Raw genomic sequence first — 14106 nt, forward strand, 5'->3', positions numbered from 1 at the left:
GGTTTTTTATGCTATTTTTTTGCTCATCACATGCCCTTGTGTTAATTTTGACCCCGGGAAATTCAACTTATCATGTGTCATCACTGAAATAGACAGAACCAGATTCCCCTGCCTTGTAAGTTGGTGAAAACTAAGTGTTCCATATTGGCATTGGTCAAACCACCAGTTTGCTGGATCTCTAACCCATTTGTACTTCTCTCCCCTCATCTAGGTCTCTCTCTTCATTCTCCTGTGATTTCCTGCCCAAGGGTTTGATGATGAAGGCGCTCTTGGGGGCGCAGGTGAAGCAGCTCACTTGCTGTGTCCCCACCAAGTTACAGAAGGACCAACCCAAGCCCTGTGAGGAGGAGGAGGAGGGCCTGGTCGCGAGGATGAGGAGGAAGTGGAGCTCGGAGGATCAGTACCAGGAGAGCGTGGAGGAGGAAAAGTAAGGTAGTCCTGTATTGTGCTCCCATATCCAGGGCTCTGGTGTCCTCCTAACATGCTCCTGCTGGCCTCTGTGGTCACCTCACAATGCACCATCGATTCCACCCAGAATTAACTAGGAATCATAGCTGAGTAATTGAATCAGATACTGATTTTGTGTTCGATTGTTATCATTGATGTGATTTTTTTACCCTGTTAACTATTTAAATTCATATTTATTGATCGAACAAGCAGGATTTACAAAAAATGATGTATATAGAAATCTAGCGGCAAAGTTCCTATTTTGTCATGCAAAGTTGCTACACTGCGCTGCATTGCGTGAAAGGAATAGGGCAGGGCTACAAAGATATGGTGCTGCTGCTCTCTTCCCTAGTTCTGTCACACTTTCTGGTTGGCGATCGCCACACACAACCCTTTGTACCATAGTTTAAAAGGTGTGTGCATGAGTCTAGCATAGGTTTTATGTTGAGATGGTGCCCTTCCAGTACAAAATACTATGCATAGAGGAACTTAAAAACTTTAACCACTTTGTATGTGGACTATGCTGCAGCACACATGCAAAGTTAGAAATGTTTGGGGAAACTATTTTGTTTCTACTTTGAATCTGTATCAAGGAGGTGTATATTACTGGCAGAAACGTTTCTACAAATGTTAGTAGATAGAGTTTTGCATAAAAACATGTGCACCCATGAAACACCCCCTTAACACAAAGTAGTTCAATGCAGTGCACAGCACAACTTTGCATTACTTAAGGGCTTCTTACTCTGGCAAGAAAGTAAATCCAGAATCAATATTTCATGTTGGTTTGCGTTACTTTTGGTTTCTTGCACAGTGTTTCGAAATTTGGCCTGTGATCATAGGAATAAAGATGGTAGAGTGTCAGTGGCGGCTGGCATCTACGGGGAGGGGAGCCAGGCAAATGGAAAATAAAAATAAAAATAAAAACACACTTACCCTACCTGTCCTCCCTTTCCGGACCACGGTCCTCTTCTTCCGTCGACTGCAGAGTGGGCAACAACAAACTCCCTTGACCACTCCTCGTGCTGCTCACATGCTGTTAACAGGGTCAAGGGAGTTTGCTGGGGCCATTATGGCGGAGGAACGTAGCCCCGCCTGCTGCAAGTGCAACAGGCATACACATTTATAAAATGGTAATAAATACCATTTTATTATGTGTGGCAGGCTCAAGCTATTACAGCGCAAGGGCAGGGGGCGGGGCTGATTATTGCAATTGCACTGTGACTTCAGCCCCCTGCCAGGGAGCAAGTCAGATTGGCAGGCTGCCTACAGCCAGCCAATCTGACCTGCGCACTTCAGAGCCTGCAATACCAGGGCTAAGAAACAGCCATGGGATTGCAGCCACAGGTCCCCAGCCTCAAAATGAGCATTGGGTTAGCCTGCTCCAACCAATCCTGGAGCTGTGCTGCAGCTCCAGGATTGGTTGGTTTCGGGTGTACAAGCGAGGAAGTCCTTCCCTTTCCACCCAAGCCAGCGCTGAGTAAAGAGCGAGACAGCAACCGTACCCTCCAGCAACATGTATATGGTGAGTTTTTGGGGCATCGCGTCGCACCACATTTAAATGTTACTGGCCGCTACTGGCTGCTACCCGGCATGAGAGCAGCGCCCTGATTGGAGTAAGCCGGCTTTCTCAGCCCTCCCCAGCACGCTGGAGGCCTGTACATGCTTCAACCCAGTCTTAAAATAGCTGGGTTGAGAGGTTTACAGTGTGCATGTCTGACTGGCTGTCGCCAGTCGGCCGGCCAAAAAGACATGTGTTCTTTAAACAGTGCACAGGCAACCCTCTGCCCATGACTCCTCCCTGCTGCCATTCAGCAGGCCCCACCCTGTCCTGACACTCGGTTCAGGGCGGGATAATGAAAAATTAAATGGTAATGAATTACAATTTTATTTTTCATCTCTGGGGTTTGGGGGGCATTTAATTGGGGTGACGCTCCTCCGCTCTCATGGAGGAGCCGCCCCTGCAGAGTGGTCAGCTGCACAGATCCTTGAAAATCAAGTCATGAGGCTGGTCATAAATACAGAGAGGGAAGGTCCATCCTAAGGTTGCTAGGGAGGGCCTTACAAGACCCTACGGTTGCTACAGAGGGCATTACGGTGGAGCTGCCGTAGGTCAGTTGGATGGGATGCAGTGGGGATGGCTGACGAAGAGATCCTAGAGACTGCTGAGCACAATGATTGTATTGGAACCTAGCGGGGGAGTTTCAGATGAGATAGTGGATAAGGTAGCATGTGTTGACTCAGAGACAAGGATTAATAGAGCATTGCCCTTCGGCGATAGCTGGCTGACCTGATGATAGTATGGAGTGAGTCTCAAGATGCTGAAATGTGAGTGAGTTGCAAAGTTGATAGTTTGTCAAGAGTAGAGGAGGGTTGGACCAGGCATCAAGCTTGCTCATGAATGGACTATTAGCACCAGGTTTAACACTGTGAATGAGAAGTTCAGGTGAATCTTCTATATGTTCCAGAGTGGGAACTTTGCGCTGATGGCTATGGAGAAAGGAGGCTCATTGTAGAGTGACTGTGTGTGCTGAGGTTCTTGGTGGAGTGAGAGGCTGTTAGTCAAGATTAAATGGACGTCACATCAATACTGAGAGTGCCAAGAGAATCAAGAGCTGACCCGAAGGAAAAGGCATGAAACTTGGGAGCTCCTCGCATGGCTGAGAGATGTGTGGCTCAACACATTTCAGTGCATACTGAGGTGCTTCTGCTGTGCAGCCTGCGCTGTGTTTCCGTGGTCCCCGTCTTATGGATGGGTGTTTTGCTAGAAGTATGGAATGGCGGATCAGAAGGGCAGCAGCAGAGAAGCAGAGGAGAATGTGAAACCAGGATGACAAATTTGGGCTTCTTCCAATGTCTAACCAATGCCATGACTTTCACGAAGAAGGCGTGGACAGGGTGTATTATGTGCACTTTCCAATAGTGTGATGTATCCTTGACAACCAATCCAAAATTCTCAGGCAATGATGGAAAAAGGCTGTTTCGCGTGATGTCAATTCCAGGTTACTTCAGATATAAGAAGGTATCGACAAGTGATAGGTTACGTATTTGTTCCTTTATTTATTTTTTTATTTTTTTTAAATCTTTATTTCGACCAATAAGATCATAAAAGATGTAAACACATCACAATCACATGAAATTTATACAATACATCAATGATTATAAAAATTGGTCACATCACCATAAGTCAAATTGTTCCTTTATTTGTTCGTTGTATTTATCATCCATCCACTACTATTTTTGTTACTGATTTGTGATGCTTTGTAGCTGGAGATTCTGGTGGATTTGGTCTAGATTTGGCTCGCTTTGCTCTTTCCTGATATCAGCGTAGCTTAGTGCTTTGCTAGTCATCTCCACGTTAATCTTCCTCTACAATCAAAAGCTATAGGTCACCAAGAAGGTTTTTGGACTCTTTTGATGGTTTTCTCTTATCCGTTACCCTTTTAAGGAGACTCTGACACCTTTCACGTGTACTGTCAAGTTCAGTTTAGCACCTTGGATAGTGGGAGGAGTTACTCTTTCCCAAAGCAATCAAGAAGGCTTTCCATCAGACTTCAGCATCCAGTCCTTGACAATGAATTGGGAAAATACGGAAAATATTTGAAGAAGATGAGACTTTAAAGAAGATTTCAGAAGATTTTAGGGGTTTGAGAAATTAAGTATGGAGGAGCAAAGGGTCATCTAATAGCGCATTGTCATGAGACATCCCACAAGTCTATATTGAAGATGAGAGACAAAGGAAAAGAGGAAGAAAGACATTTTAGTGTAACTAAGAAAGAGTTTAAGGAGATAACAGGGTGATATAGAGAAGGCGAGGGATTGTTCCTTTGGATGAAGACCGCCGATAGAGGTATTGTTGTGAAGTGTCAAGAATACCATGAACCTAAGAAGGAATTTTATCAGAGAAGACAACCAGTTCATCAAAAAAATATATATATATTCAAATGATGAGTTCATCACACGGACAGTGATAAATAAGAAAGAGTGAACAAGTAGCATACCTGGATGATCAACTTGCCAAGGCTGCTGATTGGTCATGAGGATAACAGAAGAGATAGGCTCATTGCATGCTGATGTGGAGAAGTCGGATTGGTGTGTCAGAGCAGTTGCCTCAAGTTGAGTGGGCAAAACCCAAGTTGTTAAAGGTCAAATATGGTACATTAAAGGATGGGTCATTGAACACCAGGTATACAAAAGGCAGGGGAGTATAAATAAGGAGACTGAATGAACAACAATGAAGGGGTTAGAGGGGACACCAGCTGTACTCATTTTGAAAAAACATAAGTACAGAGGCCTAAAGTTTTTCTTAGGAGCGCAATGCTGTGGCGGCATACTGTGGGGCTGTTGAATACCAAAACTGCTTAATTTTGATCACTACTAAAATTGCAATCTCATTATCCCGTGTTCTTTTGAATTTCTTCTTTCTCCCTTTGTTCTCATTTTTCCTATCTTTCTTATCCTCTTTCTTCCTTTTCTACTTCTCCGTCCCATCCTCTGGGTCAAAGGTTAATGATAAAAATAAGACGTCCCGGTCCCCAAAAATGATTGCCGGTGTCCACCATTGAAAATCACCGCCACAAATGAAGTACTGAGCATGAGGGTCAATGTACTGGAGTATGATAAGGAGATGTATTACCTTGGTTTTGATAATGACTTAAGATAGGTAGCGTCTTTTAGAGGCGGGCAGACCTAACATGACCGGGTCCTCTATCATGGCCCTTGAGACCGATTACCCTTTTTTTATATAACTTTATTGGCCTTTAAGAATTACATACAGGCAATTTTGATATAGGAGGTTACTGAAGGTACATTCATCCCACTACCCTGCCATACAACCATAATAGAGCAGAAAAACATCACTACCAGCATTGTCCCACAACATCAAAGAAGGGGGCGGGGGGGGCACAACCACATCTGTGTTGTGTATATGGAAGATCCCTGTACTCTGCCTGCAGTTGGGAAAAAGAAACAGCAAACAGGATCCATTGCAGTCGTATTATACAGTACATAAGGAGACCTCCTCCCTTTACTCTTTCCAAGGATTCCCATGCCACCGTTAAACAATTTAGCTCCCCCCACCTCCCTGTCAGTACCTCGTATCTCTGCGAAAATAGATTGCGTATGTAAGTCCTAGGTATCCCAAGGTATCCTTATTCCTCACATACTATCAACCATCATCCGTCAATGCACCGGCGATATCCGTGCCCCCTGCTCATTCGCACTCGGGCTCACTGGGGCCTGCGGCTCCTGTAAATCAGACAACATACATGCCCAAGCCCAGAGATCATCTTCAAGTGTTTCATCCTTCCGGTCGTGTTTCATTCGGTCCACCTCTGCAGTCGCCCACTCACACGTCTCTTAGCCTCAACCTCAAGCCCCCCCTCCACCCCATGATCTCTGCAGTGTTTTCAGGCATACGCGTTTGCATTTGGAGCTCCACAGGAGATCCACCAACAACCCATCCAGTGTCTGGAAATAATGTCTGGGGACTATATATAAAGAATGTTGTAGTGCATATAGACACTGGGGCAAAATCATAATTTTTGCAATTGTTTTTCGACCCATGAGGGACAAAGGCAAGTCCCTCTAAAACCGTATGGAGCCGCGTATACCCTCCACCACCCTCCCCACATTGAGATCACTCCTTACCCTTTCAATTATAGTACCTTCTTTGGCCTTTTGTTGTATAATACCTCTCAACCTTAAAAGTTTAGCTTTTTTGATATTTTTCTTTCGCCAGGAGACAACGAGATACCTTGTACGCCCAGAAGAAAGCAGAGAGAGCAGTGATGAGAGACCACTTCAGGGAGAAATACCAGATTCCTAAGGTACGAGCCTTAGAACTCCACTTGATTGGTTGATTTTTTCCCCAGGAAATGCTAAGCCAGTTTCCATGGAAGGCGCAGATTTACCCTAGATGGATAACATTGTTTCCTTTTTATGGTGCCAACATTTGTCAACATATTACCACTGCTTGCTATCTCATGTCCAAAGCAGTCTGGTGGAATATTTTTATAAGACAATATTAAGAGAAAAAGGTAGCTCTTTTCTCCAACCTGTTGACCAAATCTCAACCCTCCCCTTCTAGAACCTCAATAGCTCTGCATATCAAGCCCACAATATCCTGCATGTGTCTTCTTCAACCTGTCCCTTCTTGTTCCCAACCTCCAGAACCAGGCGGATGCACCGGTTCGTCGCGGCAGTAATGTGAAGCTTTCCAAAGACATCAGTGCCTTGGTGAAGCCGGAGGAGGCACCGGAGCCAGCACGATCCTTCTTTGGGCCACTCCCAAACATCGAGAATTTGGACCTCAGCTTCTTGCGGAAAACAACTAACAGTGCCATGGACTCCCTGCGGCAAGGCCCGCAGTGCCAGATCATGTGACAAGAGATTGTGACAGCCATTTTCCTTTAAGTAACTTCTACGACGCTCTGCTCATAATTCATTCACTTAGTACAATATGTTTAAATAATATATGATTCACTCCTCTTTATATTGAGTAGTTCTGACCGACATTCAAACTGGACATGCCTCCCTCTGCAACTTAAAAAGTTGGTTGTTGCCCATTCTTAATCATCTGAGATGAGATGAGACATTCATGATTTTGCCTGAAAATAAAATTCTAATAAAAACAACAGAAATCCTTTACAGAAGCAGCAGTTGAATCGTTTGCCCTTTTAAATGAAGATTCTCACACTGTTAAAGATTAAAACATATGTTTTCTGTTATTGTTCAAAAGGTGCAGCTTTATTATTGACTTATTAAGGCTTGTAGAGCCTTGAGTGCTGAAATGTCAAAGAAAAGAGATCCAGCTTAATGGTTGGGAGGGGAAAAAACAACTATTGTGTGGGTTAAGTAACCATGGCCAATATTTTTCAACTGCAACCCCTATTTGTTGTTAAGTTCAGTTGACGACACGTCTGATTAGGGTTTTCAGAAGTCTCTTAACCCGTGGATCAGATCTCAGGTTCGACTTGACCACATTCCAGATTCTCCGCCCTTTAAACACCCAAAGATCTGCCTCCCTGTTCCATCCACTAGAAGGACTGTCATTGATTTGACATTGAGTGAAGGTTTCTAGTTGGCTCCTAAGGAGGTGCCATTTTCTGCAGGTAAGTGGGCTATTGCCACAAATTGCTTTGCATGTGATGCACAGTCATTTCAATTTAATCCTGGCATTTGGTGGGAGCCACACGGTGATTTCAAGGCAGATTTGACCTGTCCCGGTGTACAAAGGTGAAACAAATTCATTGTTCTGAAATCTTTGGAAATAGGTTTTTCAGAGACCAGAAGAGATGATATTACGGTAATTGGTGGCTGGAGCAGACTTTCTATCAGTCCGAATCTGTGGTGAGCGTAGAGAAGAGGAAAGAATTTTAGGGAAGAGAGAGCTGCTTGTTCATTCCCTTAGCCACTGCATTGACTTGAGGAAAAAAAGTGTGAAGTGCATCAAAAATAATCCTCATATCTGTACATATGAGGAGATAAAAAACGGGTTCCAAAGACAGGGGAGTCTAGACACAATAGGGAATTGGGATTGTGCCCAGTAGTGCCAGGGCCTAAAGTTTCACTCAGAAGCACGCGGGCAGTGCTATCAAAGATCTGACTGCCAAATACCAGTGCTGAGTAGACTTGATTCAATATTGTGCCTCTTTAATCCTCCACCAGGCACCCCCTGCCTCTTTATCTCACTCTTGCAGGTTCTTTTTAGATCTCTCTTGCGACACCACATGTGCTCTCGCATGCAGGAGATATATGTGCAACAAAGGGTTTGCACACTACCCATTACTTACCATTAATTTATTGTCTTCATTGTCACTGTTATTTGCTGCCTTCTAATTGGCTAGCTTGTGCTGGCTTCACTTCCTCTTATTTCAGCTGGAGCATGGACCAAGTACTGGTTGCTTCAACTTGCTTGCTATTCTTAAGCTGATCTCACTATGATTAAGGCACTACTTTAATTTTTTATTTTGCCTTGTCATCCTTGTTGAACCTCTTGCCTTTTGTAACTGTTAATACTGTGTTACGCACAATTCAAAGAACCCCTTTTCTCAGCTGTTATCTGTTTTTTATTGGGACAACAGACGTTATCTGCTTCCAAATGTATTTTCACTAAGACGTGGGTGCAATTGCTTTCTTTATGTGATGGGATTTTTTGCTACGTGTCATATTCGTTTTCTTTTTCATGCATGGGGTGATTCACTGATTTGTCCAGAATCACAGGGGGTGTTGTGCTGAGACCAAACAAGCATTGGCAAAGCAATAGGGTTCGCCTTCAAGACTATTGACTCTGCTATTGCCTTTTGATCATGCTGTACAGCACAGGCATTGCTGACTTTGGCAGTGATGTGTAGCCATGCTGCATAGCAGCATGAATGCTGAGTAACATGTCTAAAAATAATAATTAAAAAAGGACTGTGATGTACCCAGCATTAAAGTACATTTTATTAAAAGCGCATTAGCCCTGGATTTGTCATAGCACTTTTAAAAATTAATTTTGGCCACATTGCAAAGCATCCACACTGCTGTAGAGCACTGCTACAAAAACATTGCCAAAGCCAACAGCTCTCACACACAAGACCTATTGGCTTTGGCAATGCTTGTTTCATCCTTGCTTTCTCTCTTTGTCACTGTTTTTCCATCCTTCTCTTCTCCTTCTTTCCCTTTTTAGGTTTCGCCTGGCGTCCACTGCGCAGCAGTGTTCGCGCAGTCGAAATCTTTTGTTTAGCAGTACGGACTTTGTCCCGCCTCTCTCTTCCATTGGCTAGCTCCATAAATGGAGGCTAGCCATTGGAAGAGAGATGCGTCACTCTTTCTGGGAGCAGATTCGTGGGAGTTCCGGTGATTTTTTTCTCTCTCTGCCCCTTTTAGAACGTCATGAAGACGTAAGCCACTGTGGGCGTGTACTTTTTTTTTTTTTTAACATGGATGTTTTTCCTCATTGCTAAGATCATCCTGGTCCCGCATGGTTGTATCCCGCTGTCCGTCCCCCCTCCCGCTGTCCGTGTCTTTGTTCCGCCCCCCCCCACCCCCGCGCTGTCGTGTCTCTGTTTACAAGTGATCAGAGGTTGCAGGGAGCTCCAAGCGGTGACCGAGCAGGGGCTGCGGTGGAGCTGCGGGCATCTTTTCCCGGTGAAGGCAGTTTTCTTGTTGGAGCCATGCTCGCTGGGCTGAGGTCGCTTGGGTTTTGCACCGGTATTTAGAGTAAACGTTTGTCGCGACAGTATGATTTTATTTATTAAATACTCATTTTGTTACCCTGAGTCACTCGTAAATATCGATAGATGAGGCGTAATGGGAACTACAGAGAACGTCGCCATAGTCTGTTCTCAGTGTCCACCATGGGAGGGAGCTTCATACGTAGCGATGCCCGAAAGTATTGGCACGGCGTAATGAACTCGCAGTGATAGCGTTTCAGCGCAGTATTAAGCCGATATAGAGGTAAGCCCTGATGCACGTAGAAAGTGCGTATCCGATACTTTAGACCGAATCTCCGTCTTTTAATGAGATATTTATGCGGGCGTCTTTCTTTACAGACCGTTTGGCGAGGATTATTCACCGCAAACTTCTAAACATTCATTTAGTCCATACTGACGGCCCGACTACTCTGCCTCGTTTTGTGTAAATTACCCAGCGAGTTATATTCCCTGGCCCCACGGCCATGCATGCCAGGCCATTTTTCATATGCTTTATAATATCTTTGGTAGAAACAGCTTTGGCAGTGCTACAATGTATAAGATTAAGCATTGTCGTATAGAGTTGTTGAAAATGACATGGTTTAGCAGTTTGTTGATATAAGTCCCTGAAAGTGATGGAATTGAAACACATTACATTATTTGATTGTCCCTGTACAGAGAAGTGGATTAGATGTTTTACCGTGATTCAGCATGGCCGAGGCTCACACAATGCCACGTATGCCGCTCTTATAGATTACCAGCCTCTGTCCATTGCAGAGTCTTTATTCTCCTATCACGAAGCCCCATCCCCGCTCTCGCGGCACGGTAAGCATCTTATGAACTAGCCCAGAAAACAGCTTACTCACCGTCACAGTTACTCCCCATGCTGAAGCTGCTCCTCGAGGCTGCTGTTTCTGCGGCCTCAATAACAAGAAAAAACGTTTTTTAATGAACTGCATTTGTAACACGTTGCCAGGACTTCAAACCCGCTTCTATTTTTGGGCAGTTTTAAATAACGCGAAAGTAGGTATTGGAGTGCTTTACATGAGCACCAACTACATTACACAAGTACATTAGGTAATGTTATTCTTTCTGTGCCGTGGCATTTCTGAAGTAGCGTCCAAACCTGGGCCTGTGGTGTTCCTGGATCCAAAGCACAGTGGTATGCAGTAGTGTACGAGGTTGTTATTCCTCCACTATAGTTGTACGCCGTCTTCTTCCCAGTTCAGTGGTATTTGTCCCTCGCAGTTACAATTGCAGCCTCTCTCGTGTAGTCAGGACATAATGTTTCTACTTCTGAGGTTTCATTTAGCTATTTAAGGTATTCTGGGAGTTGTTTTCGTTTGAGTGGCAGGCCGGATACCAATGGTTTGTTCAGAATAGCCAAGCACTGGAAACATGGCTGTGCTTGCTTCCCTGCCCCCTGGCTGTGCTTGCTTCCCTGCCCCCTGGCTGTGCTTGCTTCCCTGCCCGTGCTTGCTTCCCTGCCCGTGCTTGCTTCCCTGCCCGTGCTTGCTTCCCCGCCCCCTAGCTGTGCTTGCTTCCCTGCCCCCTGGCTGTGCTTGCTTCCCTGCCCGTGCTTGCTTCCCTGCCCCCTGGCTGGGCTTGCTTCCCTGCCCGTGCTTGCTTCCCTGCCCCCTGGCTGTGCTTGCTAGCCTGCCCCCTCGCTGTGCTTGCTTCCCTGCCCCCTGGCTGTGCTTGCTTCCCTGGCTGTGCTTGCTTCCCTGCCCCCTGGCTGTGCTTGCTTCCCTGCCCGTGCTTGCTTCCCTGCCCCGTGCTTGCTTCCCTGCCCGTGCTTGCTTCTCCGCCCCCTGGCTGTGCTTGCTTCCCTGCCCTCTGGCTGTGCTTGCTTCCCTGCCCGTGCTTGCTTCCCTGCCCCCTGGCTGTGCTTGCTTGCCTGCCCCCTCGCTGTGCTTGCTTCCCTGCCCCCTGGCTGTGTTTGCTTCCCTGCCCGTGCTTGCTTCCCCGCCCCCTGGCTATGCTTGCTTCCCTGCCCGTGCTTGCTTCCCTGCCCCCTGGCTGTGCTTGCTTCCCTGCCCCCTGGCTGCGCTTGCTCCCCTGCAACCTGGCTGTGCTTGCTCCCCTGCAACCTGGCTGTGCTTGCTTCCCTGCCACCTGGCTGTGCTTGCTTCCCTGCCCCCTCGCTGTGCTTGCTTCCCTGCCCCTCGCTATGCTTGCTTCCCTGCCCCCTCGCTGTGCTTGCTTCCCTGCCCCCTCGCTGTGCTTCCTTCCCTGCCCCCTCGCTGTGCTTGCTTCCCTGCCCCCTCGCTGTGCTTGCTTTTCTGCCTCCTCGCTGTGCTTGCTTCCCTGCCCCCTCGCTGTGCTTGCTCTCCTGAGTGTGTGTGAGGCTCTGGGTGTGTGTGTGTGGCTCTGGGTGTGTGTGTGTGGCTCTGGGTGGGTGTGTGTGGCTCTGTGTGTGTGTGTGTGTGTGTGGCTCTGTGTGTGTGTGTGTGTGTGGCTCTGGGTGTGTGTGTGGCTCTGGGTGTGTGTGTGTGGCTCTGGGTGTGTGTGTGGCTCTGGGTGTTTGTGTGTGGCTCTGGGTGTGTGTGTGTGTGGCTCTGGGTGTGTGTGTGTGTGGCTCTGGGTGTGTGTGTATGGCTCTGGGTGTGTGTGTGTGGTTGGCTCTGGGTATGTGTGGCTGGCTCTGGGTGTGTGTGGCTCTGGGTGTGTGTGTGTGTGTGGCTCTGGGTGTGTGTGTGTCTCTGGGTTTGTGTGTGTGTGTGTGTGGCTCTGGGTGTGTGTGTGTGGCTCTGGGTGTGTGTGTGTGTGTGTGGCTCTGGGGGTGTGTGTGTGTGTGGCTCTGGGTGTGTGTGTGTGTGGCTCTGGGTGTGTGTGTGGCTGGCTCTGGGTGTGTGTGTGTGGCTCTGGGTGTGTGTGTGTGTGGCTCTGGGTGTGTGTGTATGTGTGTGGCTCTGGGTGTGTGTCTGTGTGTGGCTCTGGGTGTGTGTGTGTGTGGCTCTGGGTGTGTGTGTGTGTGGTTGGCTCTGGGTATGTGTGGCTGGCTCTGGGTGTGTGTGTGTGTGGCTCTGGGTGTGTGTGTGTGGCTGGCTCTGGGTATGTGTGGCTGGCTCTGGGTGTGTGTGTGTGTGGCTCTGGGTGTGTGTGTGTGTGTGTGTGGCTCTGGGTGTGTGTGTGTGTGTGGCTCTGGGTGTGTGTGTGTGTGGCTCTGGATGTGTGTGTGTGGTTGGCTCTGGGTATGTGTGGCTGGCTCTGGGTGTGTATGTGTGGCTCTGGGTGTGTGTGGCTCTGGGTGTGTGTGTGTGTGTGGCTCTGGGTGTGTGTGGGTCTGGGTGTGTGTGTGTGTGTGTTTGGCTCTGGGTGTGTGTGTGTGTGGCTGGCTCTGGGTATGTGTGGCTGGCTCTGGGTGTGTGTGTGGCTCTGTGTGTGTGTGTGTGTGTGTGGCTCTGGGTGTGTGTGTGTGGTAGTAATTGTTGTCTGCTGAGCTCGTCCGTAGGGTACAATAGGTCTCACATTTGCCAGAGATTAAGCTAATGGCAATGTAAATGACAATGCCATTTATTTATCTGTTTTCAAAACAAACACATAAATACAAATGTTGTCATTTACAATGCCAATAGCTCTAACTTTTCCAAAGGCGAAACCATTGCATTGTAAATGCTTGTTGAATTCTATGGCAGGACGGAGGCTCCGATTATGCTTACTCAATTTCTTTACTGACAAACAGCAGCCAATCAAAATGCAGTAAAGAAACAACTACAATACCCAGAAACACAGGGTAACCATAGAGTATGATAGGGTATAAATAGGGTCATAGAGGTGAACACTTCCTCTTTCTTTGCTGCTTCGCAGCCAGTTAAGTGCTTTTACATTACTCGCTTTTATTATAACTGCGTAGCCTTACCGCATTTATTGCTTGCATTGTACCTTATTGCTAAAGCTGTGTGCGCGTTTTCAGCGCTTGCATTGCCGCTTTTGTCAGAGTGCTTGAGCGTTGTATGACGCGTCTTTGTCACGGAACCGGCTTCTGTGCCGGTGCCTTAGGAGCGTGTGCGACACCTCCTACCAGGGTTTTATTAACCCGGTCTTCATTTGTGGAGCGGGAGCGGAGCTCAAAGGACGCGCGTCCCTCGCGCACCCTTTCTAGGCGGCAGCGGCTGTTCGTGCATGCGCGGCGGTTTGTTTACACGTCTCTTCGAGCGTGTACTTCTTTAAACGCCGCCTGTGCCTCAGCCTGTCAGAAACGGAGGACTTTCTCCACAGCGCCCTGCTTGCTGCCGTTTGAGCTCCTTGACGCCCACGAACAATTACAGTTTGAGGGTTGTAAAATTTGGATTAGGCTTTGCCTAGAGTGGGAAAATTACTATTTTTTCGTATTTTGTTTGTGCAGGTCTGCTCCCTCCACATTTAATTCAGTAGTTTCTACACAGTCTCTGTGTTATCAGACTTGCGCAAGGGGTACCACTCCCCCAAATTATCAGGCTTTGCCTCTTTAAGTGCTAACCTTCACTGGGCATTATCGGCTGAC

At 47.1% G+C, this 14106-nt stretch overlaps 1 protein-coding gene across 1 annotated transcript; it reads left to right on the forward strand.

The window, feature by feature from the left end:
* Positions 1-217: 217 nt before the first annotated feature.
* Positions 218-7088, forward strand: LOC144799164 (complexin-3-like). The gene is made up of 3 exons (XM_078670390.1): positions 218-427; positions 6185-6272; positions 6616-7088. Exons 1-3 carry the CDS (start codon positions 255-257, stop codon positions 6826-6828), a joined length of 474 nt encoding a protein of 157 aa, XP_078526516.1. The 5' UTR covers positions 218-254; the 3' UTR covers positions 6829-7088.
* Positions 7089-14106: the final 7018 nt, after the last annotated feature.

The sequence above is a fragment of the Lissotriton helveticus genome, chromosome 12 (genome assembly GCF_964261635.1).
Source record: "Lissotriton helveticus chromosome 12, aLisHel1.1, whole genome shotgun sequence".
NCBI classification, from domain to species: Eukaryota; Metazoa; Chordata; class Amphibia; order Caudata; family Salamandridae; genus Lissotriton; species Lissotriton helveticus.

Bases quoted from the DNA above. Each gene is read 5' to 3' on its own strand.
- LOC144799164 (XM_078670390.1), top strand. From the start codon at position 255: ATGATGAAGGCGCTCTTGGGGGCGCAGGTGAAGCAGCTCACTTGCTGT. The intron at 428-6,184 runs GTAAGGTAGTCC...TTCTTTCGCCAG, and splicing joins GAGAGCGTGGAGGAGGAAAA to GAGACAACGAGATACCTTGT. The intron at 6,273-6,615 runs GTACGAGCCTTA...CCCAACCTCCAG, and splicing joins AGAAATACCAGATTCCTAAG to AACCAGGCGGATGCACCGGT.